A 20,085-nucleotide genomic window follows, 5' to 3' on the forward strand; every position below is an offset into this window, starting at 1 on the left:
CACTCCCAACTTCCTCATACAGTACCACAGCTCCTCTTGAGACCCCCTGTCATTTGCTTTCTCCAGGTCCACAAAGATGCAATGCAGCTCCTTCTGGCCTTCTCTATTCTTCTCCATCAACACCCCCGGAGCAAACATCTCATCTGCGGTGCTCTTTCTTGGCATGAAACTATCCTGCTGCTCGCTAATCATCACCTCACTTCTTAACTGAGCATCCACTACTCTTTCCCATAACTTCATGCTGTGGCTCATCAATTTTATTCCCCTGTAGTTACTACAGTCCTGCACATCCCCCTTATTCATAAATATCGGCACCAGTACACTTCTTCTCCGCTCCTCACTTTCCAACTTTCCCCAGTGCACAGTGACTTCCTAAAAATATGTGTTAAGAGTTTATATCTGCACTCGCTAGCCTCCTTAAGAACTCGAGGGTAAATATCATCAGGTCCTGGTGAGTTGTTTGATTTCAGGTTATTTAATCTGAGCAGCTCTTCTCCCTCTACAATCTCCAGTTCCCACAGTACTCCCTTAGTAGTCCCTGTTACCTCTCGTAGGTTATCCACTTGTTCACTTATGATGACTTCAGAAAAATGCAAGTTTAGAGTGTCCGCTATTTCACTGTCTGTATCTTTTAATTCCCCTTTACTATTCCTGATGCACTTGACCTCCTCCTTGATTGTTCTTTTAAAATACTGAAAGAATCTCTTAGGGTCGTCTCTCGCCTTATTTGCTATATTCCTCTCCATCTGTATTTTACCCTCCCTAATATCCGTCTTTATGGATGCTCTCATGTTCTCATATACCCTATGATTCACTTTGGAGTTATTAGTCTTATATGCCTTATTTGTCTGTTTTTTCCTTTGCAGCTTCTTTTTTAACTCTTTATTCACCCACTGCTGAGTTTTTTTTTTAATTTCCTATTAGTTCCAAATTTAGGTATGTACCTGTCCTGCATTACATGTAAAACATTTTTAAACCTGTTCCACTGCTCCTCGACTGTCTCCACACTTTAAAGCTTATCCCAGTCTATCCTGCTTAGACTTTGCTGCATCTGCTCAAAATTTTTTGTCTTTGCATCTGCACTCTTACATAACACTGAGAACTGTATTTTATTATGGTCACGTGACTCTATTGGTCCAATCATCTCGACACCCTCAATTCTGTCCTGATTATTGCAAAATACTAAATCCAGACAGGCTTCACCCCGTGTTGGTGCTTAAACACATTGTGTTAAAAAACAGTCACTGATTACGTCTAAAAACTCCTCTCTTGTGCTCCTCCATCTGCAAGGTTATCCCAGTTAATGTTTGGATAGTTAAAGTCCCCCATGACTATAATATCTCCCTGTAAACTTGCCTTTTTGATATTACTAAAAAGATGTGTGTTGAAATTACTGTCTGCATTGGGTGGTCTGTAACACACTCCTAAAATAAGGCCTCTTTCCCTAATGCTTTCCAGGCAAAGCCAGATGTCCTCACTAAGATGGAGCTCATCGTCCAACTGAAGAGGACTTGCATTTAAATTCTGTTTGACATAAACAGCAACCTCACCTCCTTTTCCATTCTGTCTACCCTTTCTAATAAATGTGCACTCCTCTATGTTACACTCATCCCCATCTTCGTTGTTTAGCGGATTCCGTTATTGCCTTAATACCCTAATGATGCTCTGCTGCATACAACTCCAACTCACTAGAAGTATTCTAACCATTTGCTATGACACACCCAAATGTGTTCAGGTCCACCCTGATAGTGGAGATCTACAGAAGGCTCCTTGGACTTCATGGCTTGTTTTTTTTTTTCTTGTCCTGACCTGCATTGTGAATTGTGGGACCTTCTCTACACAGGTCCATGTTTGCCTTGTAGATGATGTCCAATCAATCCTGTTTTCCACAAGTTGACTCCAGTCAATTTCTAGAAACCCCTTATGAGACATGATGAGCCCGAGAACAATTTGGAGTGGCATAGCAAAGGATCTGAACACCTTTTATGAGGGAGAGATTTCAATTTCGAAATCTTGATGAATTTTCCAACCTTTCCAAAAACACATTTTCACATTGTCATTACAGATTGATGGGCACAAAGTGATAATTTTCAAATTAAACCTACAACACAATCAAGTGTGCAGAACGTGAAGGGGCCTGAAGACTTGCAGTGGACATGTGTTTGGGAGGTGGCAGGAAGACAACAAACTCGGAGGATAACCAGGTGAACATGGAATAACCTTCAGACCACTCATGGACTTCGTCCATTCGACTACTTCGTTGAAGTGTAGCAGCAGTGCTAAGGACTGCACCACCAGCTCACCAAACAAAACACAAAGCCCTATGAAAGAGTTTAGAGCTGACCACACTCTGGAACTTCTAAGGTCCTTCTAGTCAGACTTCAAGTAGATTCATCTTGATTAATGGACTGCTAAAAACCCCTCTACTCTGGAAGGAAATCGAATTAGAATTGGAAAGGAATAGCCGTGGTCATCGTCTCTGATTTAATTAAATGATAGAGTCCCTGATTGAACTGTTACTCCACCAAAAGAGACAAGCAAAGATATAAATGAACAGCAACATCTGAAGCAGACGCATCTCTTTACCTTCAGCTTTCGGTCGTGGTCCCCGCTACACAAGGAGTTCAATGACACTTTGAAGGTTTTCCAAACTGGGTTTAAATTGTTCATGACTGTCTGTAAAAGAAAAAAAATATACATATGTGTATTAAGAGAGAGTCAAAACGTAGGCATTTTGAGTGACAATTAGGTAAACAGGCACAGTCACTTAACACATCCACTGGGGTTAGGTCAAAAACTTAACGTCTTGGGAGATAACAACTGGCACGGGGGGCACATCAGACGGGGTAATCAGACGGTTTGAACCGCAGTCACTTTGCATGTCGTTACAAACGGCTCATGGAGGATGAGTGATTGATTGTCTGATGTAATCTGTGATGCTTGCCTCTTTCGAGCGCCTTGTCTCCCTGCAGACCCACTCCTCTGTGGTGGGACGGCTCTCTTACAGGATGCCTTTGGATTCTTTTAACTTTAGAAAGACACGAGCAGACTGGAATTCCATTGAAAGGTATTTACGTTTGACTTTTGTCTTGAAAGACCCCAAGTTCAAGAATGAAGACTGTGTTTTAAACAAGGGTTTACTTTTATTTGCGTATATCCAGACTCATTTTTGTCCCATTTGTGTCACCATGTCACAGAAAGCTTTGGTCAAGAATGCTCACCAGCTCCTTTACTTCCTCAGTTGTCTTTAGAAATTCCGGATGTTTCCATCTGTGCCACTGAAAGTCCAAAAAGGTGCATAGTGAAGTCCATCCTGGACTAAAGGTGTTGTAAGGTAACTGGGAGTAATGGATGGTTGGCAGGGACTGGCATCTCGACTTCGACGGAATAGGGACCTTTACCCAGTTGGGAAGCCAGTCTAACATAAGAACCGGGGAAGACAATGTATTTGGGATATTTTCTTCCCCAAAACACTGGGTGGCAGCGTCTCTGGGTTGTGGCACCTTTACAGATACCCAAAGGGCATTATGGAAACTGTAGTTCAGTAGGACAGCCCTGTTCGGTTCCGTCGGTGCTGCCAGGGGGTGCTGCAGGAATTCATGGTCCATGCTTTATGGGGTGTGGTACCCGGTAGGGGTTCATGCCCAGCCGGGATGCCCAGAAGGACCAGAGGAGGGCTTGTGCCTCCTCCAGAACACGAGGTGGCATCCTCCCTGGTTGCTGTGGGGGCCACGGGTACAGAGCTTGGAAGTTCAACCCTGTAGGGGCCCGTTGTCACCGCCAGGGGGTGCCCCGATGCCTTGGGAGCCCTGGACCTCAGCACTTCCACCACACCCGGAAGTGCTGAGGGGAAGAGGATTGGGGACACCCGGAGGACTTCCGGATACACCGCCAGAGCTTCTGCCACACAGGGGTGTGGCTACAGAAGCTCCTCAGGATGCACCTGGAGTCCATCCGGGGTGTATAAAAGGGGCCGCCTCCCTCCAGTCAATTGCAAGAGTCGGGTGGAAGTGGATGAAGATTGGTGGAGAGGAGTGGAGGTGGACCAGAGACTGTGAGAAGGCATTGTGTTGTGGCCAAGGACTTGAGGGGTGATTGGTGCTGCGGCACTGGGTATGTGCACTGTAAATATTGTAAATAAACGTGTGTGTGGTGAAACCATCATGTCTACCTGTCTGTGTCCGGGCTGTTCCCCACAGGGGCTTTGTGGGGACAATGTCATAAAATTGGAAGTACTCCCGGGTTCTAATATAAAAGAAGCAGACCCACTCCAGTATGGGAGCCAGAGTTGTGAGGAAGAAGATGAAGCTGACCTGGAGGAGTGAAGGAGAGGAGAAAGATATTGAAGAGTGGCTACTTGTGCCCCTTTAACAACTGGCGTAAAGGTCTTCACAAGTATAAACCCTTTGTTTACACTGAGGATTGTGTGTCTGTGTCTGGAGTTTGGGGTGCTATAATGCCCCCTGGTAGTCACACAGGAGATAACCCATAGGTATGAAAAATCAAAACAGAGATCTCCTCTGTGTCTTTTTGGTTTCTCCCCGACAACAATGAGACCACAAAGACATAAAATGGAGACGTTGTCTTTTGTCTCCTGCTTCTCAGATTTTTCTCCTGAGAAAAAAATCCCCTGGCATTCTCATGAGGGTCTTCTCTTGAGGTTGAGCAGAGATCTCAGCAAAGTCACACGGTGGGCTCAGATCTTCCAAGTGGCATCTTGATAATTTTTTTTTTGGCAATTTGAAAGTATGTGCATTGTGTGCTCAGTAATATAGAGTGACGCGTATGGACAGATTTATGTAGTAATAAAACACTTTACTAGGATTACAAAACTGAAGGCCTTGCTTCTGAATAATGCTATTAGCTGCTTTAATTTATATTACTCTACTAGATGAAATACCCGGTGTTGCCCGGGAGGAAAATAAAGTGTTTTTTAAATTGAGAAAAATATAACTGAAAAAACACAACTTTAAAAATAAATTACCGTATATACATGCATATAAGTCGGGTCTTGAAACCCAAAAATCGGTCATAAAATCAGACCTGACTTAGACGCCTGTTCAAAAATACGAAACTTAATTTTTTTTTTTTTACATCTTCTCGCTTCCTCCAATCTCGCACAAACAGCTTCTCAGACGCATCAAATTTTGTTGCAGTTACCAATTTCTTTCGCTACTTCAACGACATTTAATTTAAAACCAGTTTCATATTTTCTTGTGATAGAACGCTCCATCGTAGATAAGGGATGGTCTTATGATAAAGGTGTATGAATAACGTGACCATATGTCCCATTTTGAACAGGACCACCCCGTGTTTAGGTAACCTATCCCGTTGTCCCACAGCTTTGGGACGCCGAAATGTCCCGTTTTCAGAAAGAGAGAAACCCACTGTAACAATTTATATAAAAGGTGGGAAAAATAAAAAAATCCAACGGTAGCGCGGCAATGACGGCATGCGCAATACGTCTCACACACTTGCAAGTCGGTCAGAAGCCTGCTAGCTCGCTCACTCCTCAGTTGCGAGTACGCGTAGACAGCATGCGCATCTTTCTTGATGATTATTGTTTTTTTATTGACGTGTGTTTTTGTTACTCCATTCATAATTTAATGGCAAAATTGCAATACCAGTAATTACCAACACGAATAAGGAAGAAATTATAGACCATAAAAATATAATGCACGCATTTAGAGATTATTATAAATCCTTATATTCTACTAAGCTCAAAGAAGACAACACACAATCTAATGCATTTCTGGATGCATTATAGACACCACAAATAGATGCTTTAAGTGCTGAGGAACTGGATAAACCTCTAATGCTAACACAATTACTAGATGCTATAAAGTCACTACAAAGCGGGAAATCAACAGGCCCTGATGGTTACCCCGTAGAATTTTATAAGAAATTCTCCACTCAGCTAGCTCCCCTCTTATTGGCAACATTTACAGAAGCTAGAGACAACCTAATACTACCTCAAACATTTCGACAAGCATTAATCACCGTCTTTCCTAAACAAAATAAGGACTTGTTACAATGTGCATCATACAGACCAATTTCACTCCTGAATAATGATGTTAAGATACTCTCAAAAATCCTAGCTAGAAGGATGGAGAAAGTGCTGCCCTCGGTAATATCACAAGATCAAACTGGATTTATTAAAGGCCGACACCTATCTTCCAATCTCCGACGCTTGTTTAATGTTATATATTCACCAGCAAAATCAAACACCCCAGAGATATTACTATCATTAGACGCAGAAAAAGCATTTGATATGATTGAATGGAATTACCTTTTCACTGCATTGGAGAAATTTGGGTTTGGCCGGAATATTTGTGCATGGATCAAACTACTGTATACCAATCCAGAAGCTTCAGTTTGCATTAATAACATTTGTTCAGACTACTTTAAGCTAGAATGTGGCACCAGACAAGGATGTCCCTTGTCACCACTGTTGTTTGCAATCGCTATTGAACCACTGGCGGTTCACTGCCGAAATTCTTATCAGATAAAGGGGATTGTCAGAGAAGGACTGGAACAGAAAATTTCTCTATATGCAGATGATATGGTCTTATATATATCAGACCCAGAAAACACTGTCCCTGCAGTTCTAACAGCACTAACAGAATTTCAAAAGATATCTGGTCTTAGAATTAATCTGAATTAAAAGTATACTCTTTCCAGTGAATTCACAAGCATATAATATTAGACACCCTACTTTTTACCATAGCTGATCAGTTTAAATACCTAGGGGTAAATATCACAAGTAAACATAAAGCTCTTTATCAACAAAATTTTGCCGTCTGTATGGAAAAAATTAAGCAAGACCTGGATAGATGGTCAACTCTTCATCTCACTCTAGCCGGAAGAATTAACGTTGTTAAGATGAATATCCTTCCTAAACTTCTTTTTTTATTTCAAAACATTCCAATATATATCAATAAATCGTTTTTTAAACAGTTAGACTCAACAATAACCTCATTCATTTGGAACTCAAAACACCCACGTATCCGAAGAGCGACCCTACAAAGACTTCAGGCAGAAGGTGGCATGGCTTTACCTAATTTTTAGTTTAATTACTGGGCAGCAAACATACAAGCCATAAAAACCTGGACACAAATAAATGAACATACACAGGCTTGGTCCGCAATAGAAGTAAAATCCTGTAGTACTTCTTTATACTCCCTGCTCTGCTCTCCAATAAATGAAAGTTATCGCAAATATACTAATAACCCAATTGTGCTTTACTCACTCAGAATATGGAACCAAATTAGAAAGAATTTTAAGATGGAAAATTTTTTATCTGTGGCACCTCTGCAAGAGAACCACCTCTTTCAACCTTCGCAAACATATCCAGTTTTTAATACCTGGAAAAATTTTGGGATTCAGATGCTCAGAGATCTTTATATAGACAACATATTTACATCTTTTGAACAATTATGTTCAAAATTCAACCTCCCAGCTACACATTTCTTTCACTATCTTCAAATTAGAAATTTTGTTAAACAGAAATTGGCCGATTTCCCCCACCTCGCACCCTCCACAATGCTGGAAAAAATACTGCTCAATTCCGAGGAAACAAACACTATTTCCGCAATATATAAAATCTTATTAGAGTCCCTACCTTTCAAAGATCCCAGAGGACATTGGGAAGAAGATCTCTTAATCAATATATCAGAAAAGGAGTGGAAGGTAGCAAAGCAGAGAATTCACTTGAGCTCCATATGCGCAAAGCATAGAATTATTCAACTAAAAGTTATGTATCAAGCTCATCTCTCTTGCTTAAAACTGTCCAAAATGTTTCCAGGGCAAGATCCAACCTGCGAACGCTACAACCAAGCTCCTGCCTCACTGGGTCACATGTTCTGGGCCTGCACCAAACTAACATCATTTTGGACCAAAATTTTTAAGTGCCTTTCAGACAGCCTTGGGGTCACAATCCCTCCTAACCCACTAACAGCTGTGTTTGGTGTCCTTCCAGATGGACTGGAATTGGAGAAGGACAAGCAAACGGTGATTGCATTCACTACACTTTTGGCACGCAGACTTATTCTGTTAAATTGGAAGAATCCTAACTCTCCTCTGATAAGTCAGTGGGAAACCGATGTTTTATATTATTTGAAATTGGAAAAAATCAAATTCTCAGTTAGAGGATCTGTACAAAATTTTTTCAAAACCTGGCAGGATCTGATCAATATTATTTTAGAATAAGAGAAATAACTATTACTGCATTTAATTCCCTTCGCCATCTCTTATTTACATATATATTTATTTCTCCCTTTCTTTTGCTTATTGTTGTCTTATTAAAAAGCCTTAAGCAATTCTCCTTTAGCTAAGCTGTCCTTCTCAGGGCTGGGGTTTGATTTGTTTTTAATTTGCTTGGTTATAAATTGATCTATTTGTATGGAATGATTACAATAAAAATTAATAAAAAAAAAAAAATTGCAAGAAAATGGCTGCAGTGGTGTTGACGAAGAATATATGAAAACTACAGCTGCTGAGTTCTATAAAATAAGCAAAGAATATTTGGAGGAGTGGACTTTGTTCTGTGAAGAATTAGAAATATTTGAATGGGCGAATTTAACCAAAATACCTACGTGGAAAGAAATTGAAAGTGTAATGGATGCATTGATTGAAACGGGATTTATTAATTGTAACCAAGATACAGAAGTATTTGATGAGTATTCAATATTTCTAACTACATTGCACTGCAAAAAGTGACAGAATGGAACACTGGGAATGTTTCAACCAAAAGTCATTGGGTGGAATTGTCCAAACACTTTCACACCAATAATTTGAATCATATGAACTTTTGTATAATTATTGAATATATTTTATGTCTGCCAAGCACTAATGCACCCGTAGAAACGGCCTTTTCTCTTATGAATAAATTGTTTATATTTTTATTTTATTAATTTTCATTGTAATCATTCCATACAAACAGATCAATTTATAACCCAACAAAATTGAAGACAAATCAAACCCCACCCCTGAGAAGGAGAGCTTAGCTAAAGGAAAATTGCTTTAGGCTTTTTAATAAGGCAACATTAAACAAAAAGGGAGAAGTAAATATATGAATAAGTTGTGAACGAGCGAAAAAACACATTTGCAAGTTCTTAAAACAATGTTAATTACCAAAGTAAATTTTTAAAAATGCTGCCAAGAATTTCATTCTTATTTGAAATCAACACCAAATATACTTAAGCAAATTTCCATCCATCCATCCAACCCGCTGAATCCGAACACAGGGTCACGGGGGTCTGCTGGAGCCAATCCCAGCCAACACAGGGCACAAGGCAGGAACCAATCCCGGGCAGGGTGCCAACCCACCACAGGACAAACACAAACACACCCACACACCAAGCACACACTAGGGCCAATTTAGAATTGCCAATCCACCTAACCTGCATGTCTTTGGACTGTGGGTTAAGCAAGTTTGTTCTTCAGAAAAATATAAGACCGCATAAATTATTTATTTTCACGTGTTCATTCCTGTTCTTTTCATTAATTAATAAAAACTATGAAGAAATATGCGTTTCCTTGAATACACATACTATTACCTAAAAATTAGTAGATGTCCTGTTTTGAGGAAAAAAATAAATGGTCATGTTATGTATGAAGGTGTGAGATACAAAAAACACTAAACAGTGCAAACGTCGCTTTGAAACAGTTTGGGAATCACCGTGTGGTCTCGTAAGCACAATACGTAGAAAAAAAAGGCCTTGTGCTCCGTGTTTACTCTCTCAGGTGGGCGGGCGTTAGCATGTCGTAATCTCTTGGACCAATAGCGTGAGTTTTCCACATTCGACTCATATGACATTATAAAATACTGGAAATTATACGGTAAAACCAAGCCCCGACTTATTCGCGGGAGAACTTAAATGCAAGTATACAGGTATATGGTAACAAACATCGAAGACTCACTAATGTGCTTGTACTGTTTACTGTAGTGTCTTGTTACATGCAATGTTTTTAGTTTTTCCATCTTTAGCCAATATATAAAGGTTCTTAGGCCTTCCAACCCTTGAACATGTCTGTGTGAGTTACAAGCTGTTTCCAAATTGATTCCAGCAATTCTTAATGAATGTCCTTGAGATTTATTTATCAGTATGGTAGTTTTTTTGATGATGAACATATTAAAATAAAACTTCCTATTACTATTTTATGAAAAAATTATAACACCAACACGTTAGCTACGATGCTGCGAAACAAATGACATTTCGTTTATTAATGAATAAACAAACATGCAAAGAGAGCCGCTGAATCCACAAAATAAATACAGGATGTTTATGGTAGATAAAAAATAAAATTGCTTACTTATCTTGTACAGTTTATGAAATAAATCGATAGTCTATATTCATCAAAATACAATCGCAGAATATGCTCATGGTAGTGACGATGAGAAAAGCAAAGCCTTTTTTAAGGTTTTTTTGACAGATTAATTTTTGTTTTGTAGGGTAGTAATACGTTTTTACATGCAGAATTTTTGACAATGAAAAAAAAATCAATTAAATTAATTTTATTATTAGGTCGATTTAATTCTATTACCACTACAACATTGTTACAGTAAGAAAAATGCAAGATGAAAATCTAGTTAACAAAAACAAGCATTAAACGAGAAACAAATAACACTACAGATTTTTCGTGATAAAACTGTCGGTCGCTTTTATGGAGCACACCAGAAACCGGATGATAAAAAATATAATAAAAAAAACACAACTTGACAAATTAATTTTTGTTTTGTGGTGTGGTAATAAGTTTTTACGTGCAGAATTTTTGATGACGAAATAAAACGACAATTAAATTAATATTATTAGGTTGATTTAATTCAATTACCACTGCAATATTGTTACAATAAGAATAATGCAAGATGAAAATACAGTTAACAAATAACAAACTTTAAACGACAAACAAATAACACTATGGATTTTTCAGGATAAAACTGTCGGTTGCTTTTACGGAGCACACCAGAATCGTCAACTGGATGATAACATACATATAAGACCGCAAGATTGTTACAGTCTGCTTTATATACTGTACTAGAGGGCTTCGCTTGCCCATCCCCAGGTTTGGTTAACCGGATATACAGTTTAAAGAGATTGTTATTTTCATGGGAATTGTTACATATGCATTATTTTCACTTTTACTTTAAAACTTTAGTAAAAACAAATTGGAATTAACTTTTCTTCAAGATCGCATTGAGTTTTGATTCCGTGTTTGGACTTACATCGTGACAACGCAACGTATAACTGCCTGTGAGTGAATATCGTTTCTTTCTCTCTAATAAATAGAACGACTTTTCTGAATGTTTGTCCATGCTGTTTCTTCTTCACTTAGTTGTTGACGTGTCATTTAGAACATATAAAATTTATGTCCTGATAAAATTTATAAGAGCTGAGAGCACAGGAAGTGTGTCTGACAAAAGCATTCACACGACTGAGAGGTTAGATGACGGTGGTCTTGTTTGAAAATAGTTGTAAGTAGGGCGTGACTTGAAAGAATCTCATGTTAAAAGTCTCCAATGTTTTTGGAATCTTATAATTCTCACTGGCAACACAAATTAGACGATCTACAAGTCTCCGACTTAAAGTTTAAATCCGAACAATATATTCAATCTCTTTTTGCTGTTCCATTATTTCACTGAGTAATAATTTTCGTTTGTTTTTGCTAATGCGATGTTTACTATCCTTTTTCTGAGACTTTCGAATTTTCATACTTCCTTTTTCTCTAATCTGCTCTGCATGTGTACCACGCTAACGTTTTTGGAATCTTTTAATTCTCGCAGATACACCGCTTCATTGGGAAGAAACACTACTTTTTTTTTCCCTGATTGCAACACGAATTAGATGATCTACAAGTTTCCAAGTTAAAATTTAAATCCAAACAATATATTCAATCTCTTTTCGCTGTCCTGTTAATTTCCATTTGTTTGCGCTAATGTAATCTTTCCTATCCTTTTATTGAGACTTTCGAATTTTCGTACTTCCATTATATCTAACCTGCTCTGCATGTGTATCGCGTCAACATTTTTGAATTCTTTACGATGTTCTACTTTGTCATCTACTCTTTGCCTTTTATTTTCGGTCCCGTGAGTGGTTAAATCTCTTGGCACAAAGACTCGTCTCGTGGGACATGTAAGTGTTTCTCTGAGAACATCACGTCTCGTCTCCTTCTAAGATTTTTTTTTTTATAATAGAGAGCTAAGATTATATATTACTCATATATATTACTCTTTAATTTATATTACTTTGCTCCAGTAAGATCAGACTTTTTCTAGAACAAAAGGCAGGCATCGTGTTTAAGATTTTGGGCTTCAAACCCTGAGGTTGTGAGCTCTGATCCCACTTCTAACACCAATGTGTGACCACAAGAAAGCCACTCGCCTGCCTGTACTCCAATTAGCAAAACAAAAGAAATCTAACCAATCATATCTCCAATGTTGTAAGACACTTGGATAATGATAAATAAAAAATATGAAGTCTTCAACGAGATGAACACAAGACTAGAAAGAGACCTCACAACATATAACACTCTCCTTCAAACCAAATTCTAAAAGTTGACACCTTTAACTCGGGTGTATCTCATGTCTCTTTTTTGTCTAAAGCTGTTTCTCCTAAGTAATTGTAGGAGGAACGTGTGACAAAGTTGATTCTTGAATGAAACATCAAGGAGAATCATTGCGAAGTTTCATGAGCTATCACAGATCAACCTTTGAGCATTAATATTTCCCTATGGGAAGACACGGTCAAAAGACAGAAATGGGTCAAATACCAGGAGATCAAGGATTACGAAACCAAAACTAAAACACAAGATGAGTCAAAAATATAAAAACAAAAGTCTGAGCCTCCAGATCATCAAACAAAGGGGTAAAAAAAAACGAGGATCTCTTTTTAATACTTAAAATCCGTGACCTTGGACATATTATGAGACTTTGTGTCCAGGGATTATTGTGGGAAGAGGAAAAAATAATCAGGCCATGATTGTGTGAGCTTATAAATATTTAAAAGAGCACAAACAGGTCAGTACCAAAAGAGACAAAACGAACAGACAAGAAATAAACCTGCAGGCAACACGAGAAGCAAAGTCGGCGGCAGAAAGGAGTTTGATAAACCATAACGAAACCTGACACCAGGGCCTGCTTGTTTGAATGCTAACTAACGCTCGTGTTTAGTGAGGTTTATCCATCCGAAGGATGAGACACGTTAAAACTGCCACCATATTTATACATTCTGTGACGTAGCTGGCCAAACAATCGTGGTCACGTGGTGGCTCCCAAAATGTCACATAAACAAAGAATGACACTAAAAAGAATGTAAATTCAAACCAAAAGAAAGCCATTAAAGCAGAATCTGCACAATACAAAACCATTAGACAGATCAAAATATACATAGACGGGATTAAATACTGCGGGATACAGATATGGACTCGGAGTGAAGTTTTATTATCCCGTCACATTACAATTGACAGTTCACAACTCCAAAGGACATCCTCCCTGCTCAAAAAAGGTGGCAGAATTATTTCAAAATAATTCACAACAAGACAAAATAATCTCTAAGGTGAAAATGAATGCCATCATTGAATTCCCAGGGGTAATAATAATAATAATTCTTTGCATTTATATAGTGCTTTTCTCACTACTCAAAGCGCTCAGCAATTGCAGGTTAAGGGCCTTCCTTGCTCAAGGGCCCAACAGAGCAGAGTCCCTATTGGCATTTACGGGATTCGAACCGCCAACCGTCCAATTGCCAGTGCAGATCTCTAGCCTCAGAGCCCCCACGTCAACTGTAAATTTGTACCCAAAGGGGTCAGGAGAAGTTGAATAAAATGAACAAAATATCCAACACAGAGGGTGGCACGGTGGTGCAGTGGTAGTGCCAAGGAGACCAGGGTTTGTGTCCGGGGTCCTCCCTGCATGGAGTTTGCATGTTCTCCTCCCATAGTCCATAGGCATGCAGGTTAGGTGAACTGGCGATCCTAAATAGTCCCTAGAGTGTGGTTGGGTTGTGTGTGTGTGTTCAACCTGCAATGGACTGGCACCCTGTCAAGGGTATGTTCCTACCTTGTGCCCTATGTTAGCTGGGATAGGCTCCAGCAGACCCCCGCGACCCTGTTTTGGACTAAGCTGGTTAGAAAATGACTGACTGACTGTATATGATTCTGTCAAGGCACCTGCTCAGCCCAGAGCTGCAAGTCACAATAGAAGCTGATGAAGCTGGTTCACCTTATTCCAGGTATACAACTTCCTTATATTTATTTACCCTTTCAAAGTTTTTACATATAATTGTTATGCAACAATAAGACAGTTCTATGAAATTGCAAACTTTTATATCACTTTTATTTTTTTGGTATGCCGCCTCCTGAAAAACCGGCATAAGAAAACCTCCACATATTCCAGTCAGCTCATCTTGAGGTCTAATTATACAAGATGTCAAGCTTTTTGTGGTTCCAACCTATTGTTGCCTGCCATTTCTGGACCATAGTTCATGCAGACAATAACACAATTACGCTAAAGATTAAAGCAACAGGTGTCTTAAGCAAAATCAGAAGGACTTGAAGTTATATATGCCACATCAGCTGACCTCAGAGATTCGCACCCTAATAAGACATGAGGGGTCAAAATTAACTCCAGTTCATAAAACTTCGAGAAAACGTGGATCAGCAATACAGGCACTGTATTGTTTGCTACTTCGAAGTTGCTGATTACAACTATGATATTTTTGATGTCTGTTTTTTTAACAGTGGATAGGAGCTTTGTTGAGCTGAATGGCCTGTTCTCGTTCCGATTGTTCTAATCTGCTAATTCTGAACAGACATGTACTGTGTTTGGGGGGATTCAGGTATCAATAGGCTGACGGGGACCCTGCTTTAATTACAATAAATGTTTCTGATTCCCTGTAAAATGGCCTATATTTTGAACATTTCAGGCTCTATTCCAGAAAACTTCTTGCTTGCCTGTGCATGTCAGTGTCATTTTTTTTTTTTATTGTTTATTATTATTTCTCAGTCTTTGTCACATAATTAGCTTCTGCAATTTTGCTTGATGCTTAGCAGATGTTGCTGCTCTTCTTTGTCTTTCTACCGTTTCACTCTCTCAATCACTTTTGTTAGAGTTTTGTTTTCATTTTTTTAATACATTTTTTTCTCACGAGTTTGCAAAATCAGTCATTTGTTTCACAAGTTTTTTGAGGTTCACGATAATGATTATGATTTTTTTTTTTGGAAATTTCAAAGCGAAATAACGTATCAAACTTTTGTTACCGTTTCATCAACCATTTTGTATTTCCTATGGATGTCTGAATGTTTTCTTCCTGTTGTTAGGGTTGTGTCATGCCGTGCTAGAGGTGTGTCCTTGGATGCCACGACCTTCGGGAAAAGAGACACCACTTGATTAAAGGTCATCTTGGAATTTACTTCCTTATCTGAGTTGCGGGTAAAAAACCCTGTTCGGTATTGCTCTTAGTACACGTTTTCTGCAGCTTTTCCTGGTTCTGACCTTTTTGTCCTATCACACATGCGTGTTTAGGAGACAACTAAAGGGCCTGAGTACATGTAATTCCATGCCAGACCAGGGGGTGGCGAAGTGCACTAATTTTCTCTCTCGATTCCATACAGACCATTCTAAGGACAATCCTGCCCGGCTCTGGGGCAGCCAACGACCTCACTTCCAGTCCCGGTCCTGATGACATCACTTCCCATACTGGCCTCTGTTTCTAGTAAATCAGTTCTGTTTTGGACTCAGTCACGTGAACATGTCTGTTCTTTTGAATCAATTTTGTAGCCGGGAAAAATTATACGGGTGGCTGCCTCAAACCTTCTCAATGTCTTTTGGTCATTTTTGTGACAGCCCGTCTTTGTCTCTTGTTTTGGCTTTGAGAGTCATGTCTTTGATCTCCCACTTGTGACCCTTTTCTGTTACTCGTTAATTCACCCTCTCATTTCTCAAATCTGATCTGTTCACTGACATAACAACTTTGTCGTAACAAACTTTAACGAGGCTTAAACTACCTCAACTATTTTGAATGGCCAGAAGTGATCAAGTCATAAACTTTCAATAAAGACCAAGATCAAGGTTCCAGCTCCATAGGTTTGCAAATTAGCGCATGACAGATGGACAGATCTTAGCATTTCATATACACTCACCGGCCACTTTATTAGGCACACCTCGCTAGTACCAGCTTGGACCCCCTTTTGCCATTAGAACTGCCCTAATTCTTCGTGGCATAGATTCAACAAGGTGCTGGAAACATTCCTCAGGGATTCTGCTCCATATTGACGTGATAGCATCACACCGTTACTGCAAATTTGTCGGCTGCAAATCCATGATGTGAATCTTCTGTTCCACCACATCCCAAAGGTGCTCTGCTGGATTCAGATCTGCTGACTGTGGAGGCCATTTGAGTCCAGTGAACTCATTGCCATGTTCAAGAAACCAGTTTGAGACGATCTGAGCTTTGTGACATGGCGTGTTATCCAGTAGCCATCAGAAGATGGCGGTCCTAAAGGGATGGACATGGTCAGTGACAACACTCAGGTAGGCTGTGACATTTAAACGATGCTAAGGTTGGTACTAAGGGATCCAAAGTGTGCCAAGAAAATATCCTCCACACCATCACACCACCACCAGCGGCCTGAACCGTTGATACAAGGCAGGATGGATCTATGCTTTCATGTTGTTGATGCCAAATCCTGAATCTACCATGCAGAAATCGAGACTCGTCAGACCAGGCAACGTTTTTTCCAATCTTCTATTGTCCAGTTTTGGTGAGCCCGTGTGACTTGTAGCCTCAGTTGCCTGTTCTTAGCTGACAGGACTGTCACCCAGTGTGGTCTCCTGCTCAAGGTTTGATGTGTTGTGTGTTCAGAGATGCTCTTCTGCACACCTCGGTTGTAACGAGTGCTTATTTGAGTTCCTGTTGTTTTTCTACCAGCTGAGACCAGTCTGGCCATTCAGACTCTGACCTCTGGCATCAACAAGGCATTGAACTGCCGCTCAATGATATTTTCCCTTTTTCAGAGCATTCTCTGTAAACCCGAGAGATGGCTGTGTGTGAAAATCCCAGCAGATCAGCAGTTTGTGAAGTACTCAGAGCAGCCCATCTGGCTCCAACAGCTATGCCACATTCAAAGTCACTTCAATCACCCTTCTCCTTCCTCATTCTGATGCTCTGTTTGAACTTCAGCGTGTTCGTCTTGACAACGTCTACAGGCCAAAATGCATTGAGTTGCTGCCACGTGATTGGCTGATTAGATATTTGCTTAAACAAGTACTGTATTTACATGTGTACCACGTGCACATTTTTCCTGAAAATTAGCATTAGAAAATCAGGTGCACGTCATACATGAGGAAATGTAAATATAATGTATACTTCTTCTGCTTGGGCTCTCTCGCTCGCTCGCTTGCTCGTGTTTTTGAATCAGTTTGGCGTTGTCATTCAGCATGGATAGTAGCGATTACGATTACGCGATTTTCTTTGTAAAAATTAGAGTGCGCGTCTTACACGAGGGCACGTGGTACACAAGTGACAACGGCAGTTGCACAGGTGTACCTAATAAAGTGGCCGGTGAGTGTATATACATTCTTCTGGTTCATGGTTTCAACCTGATTGCTGTGGACTACCTTGTAGCAGTGCTACATGATTAATATTGTCGTAAATGTATTTTGTGCTGAGTCCCGTCTTTCATAGCGTTCTCCTGTTTGCATGGTGTGTGCGTGTCTATGTAAATATACTCCCCTGGAAACAATCGGGGGGAAGGATAACACTGTGGAACCGTGGCCCCTCACGATAATTGGTCCTATCAATCCCATCACCTGCATCTGCTCATTTGCTATTTAAACGGAAGGACAGAAAAAAAAAAACATCCCATTCCGTCACAGAGCCAGGAGAAAGCACCGATTCAAATCATTCACCCCTTTGTCTACCTGCCACTTTCAACGCCAAAATAGATAGATAGATAGATAGATAGATAGATAGATAGATAGATAGATAGATAGATAGATAGATAGATAGATAGATAGATAGATAGATAGATAGATAGATAGATAGATAGATATGAAAGGCACTATATAATAGACAGATAGATTTGAAAGGCACTATATGATAGATAGATAGATAGATAGATAGATAGATAGATAGATAGATAGATAGATAGATAGATAGATAGATAGATAGATAGATAGATAGATAGATAGATAGATAGATAGATAGATATGAAAGGCACTATATAATAGACAGATAGATATGAAAGGCATTTTATGATAGATAGATAGATAGATAGATAGATAGATAGATAGATAGATAGATAGATAGATAGATAGATAGATAGATAGATAGATAGATAGATAGATAGATAGATAGATAGATAGATAGATAGATAGATAGATAGATAGATAGATAGATACTTTATTAATCTCATGGGGAAATTCACAACTACAACAGCTTTGCACCACAAAACCCTGGGGTTCTGCATCACACCACGTACCGAGGATAAGCACAGTGAGACTGTGTCTTGTTGTCTAGGGAGAGGAGCAAGCCATCATTTTCATCCGTATACTTTCTGTAGGACAATTTTTCCAGCTGAACCAGGTTCACAATCATTGTCCATTTTCCGTTAAATCTTCTGGACTTTTATGTGCGTTTCGTACTTTCTGTGTGTCTTATTGAGTTCGTGTTCAGTGTGGGCTCAAGTGAGGGTTTGTATCGTATATTAACTTTGTGTGTGCTGCACCTTTTCTTTTTATTATTACTTTCCGCCGGACACTTTTGGGGTTGAATATTATGTTGGGGTTGGTTGGGGTATGATATATATATTGTTTGGAAGTTTGTTCATTTATGTCTTTATCAATATATACTCATATTATTATTTCACATACTGTTTGATCGTCGATTGGGGGGAAGTTTACTTGGAAGAAGTATGGCTTGTCGGGTCTAACATCCTCAGCTTGCCAGGCCATGGGTCCTGGTGGTGTAGCTGCCGGTTTGGGAGAGCGAGTCGACCGTTACAACCTATTAGGCAAATCTTTTTTTACTGTGCTTAACATTTTGGCCTTATTGTCTTCCATTTTTTTTTTGCTAATCAGTCCCTATTCATAATTATTATTCATTTGCCCTCCTTTATACACACCAGGCGTTTATGGTCATCCCTCCTCTTATTGTGCATTTCTTACATATTCATTACAGATTACATCTTGCCTGAAGAAGGGGCCTGAGTTGCCTCGAAAGCTTGCATATTGTAATCTTTCTAGTTAGCCAATAAAAGGTGTCATTTTGCTTGGCTTTTCTCTACATTCATAATGGCTAACACGGTACAACACCCTAGTATTACATATTCAGAGTATTTAAGTGTATTTTTATTCTCCTTTTTGGGTCTGCAAAACCTGAGGCAGACCAGTGGACCTGGGATTAAATCCTTTAGGGTGAAGCCTTTTCCAAGTCTGGAGGCCTTACACCATGTGGAATGCTCCATTTCGTGACATTTGGTGGCATTGGTAACCCGTGGTTTCTTGGCAGTCCTATTCAAATCATTAACATTCACTGAGGGAAGACAAGAAGCAGTAAAATGACACACAGTGAGTTACTGGGAGCTTGCCAAGCTACTCCCAAGGGAGACCGAGAGCGTGTGAAAGCAAACAGAAAATAGAATTACTGGGTGTTGATTCTGTAACGTTGCTGGAATATTCAATTTGAATAAGGAGCGACACATTTAGCATCCTTGGAATTAGCTGCTTACAAAGATGTCTGGTGTTTGCTTTTTCTGAGGCTTGTCTGCCTTAAAACACTGATGTGCATGTCTAACACCAGAGACGACGGTGTGCACCGTTCCCATATTTTAAGAGCGGAGGGTTTAACTGAATACGTTTAAACCAACAAACTGTGTGTGTGCCATGTGCCAGCCAGGCTTGGGGTTCAAATTCAAATCTCCTTTGTTCATTTTTGATTCCTTCATTTATGTTGATTACGTACACCATTCTTAATTTTTAATTCAGTCCGCATATGTAAGCTGCCTTTGTTACGTTCCATGTGTTTTGTGGGTGGTCCCTCAAGAGGCGGGGCCACCTGCCAATTATCACCAGGAGCTGCCGCCCCCCCC

At 39.6% G+C, this 20,085-nt stretch overlaps 1 protein-coding gene across 1 annotated transcript in view; it reads right to left on the reverse strand.

Moving 5' to 3' along the window:
• Positions 1-20,085, reverse strand: part of LOC114663947 (copine-4) — a 391,714-nt gene that overhangs the window by 205,317 nt on the left and 166,312 nt on the right. Inside the window, exon 6 of the mRNA XM_028817904.2 lies at positions 2,587-2,676. Coding sequence (XP_028673737.1) covers positions 2,587-2,676 — 90 coding nt within the window. The remainder of the gene's footprint in view (positions 1-2,586; positions 2,677-20,085) is intronic.

This window comes from Erpetoichthys calabaricus, chromosome 13, assembly GCF_900747795.2.
Source record: "Erpetoichthys calabaricus chromosome 13, fErpCal1.3, whole genome shotgun sequence".
NCBI classification, from domain to species: Eukaryota; Metazoa; Chordata; class Cladistia; order Polypteriformes; family Polypteridae; genus Erpetoichthys; species Erpetoichthys calabaricus.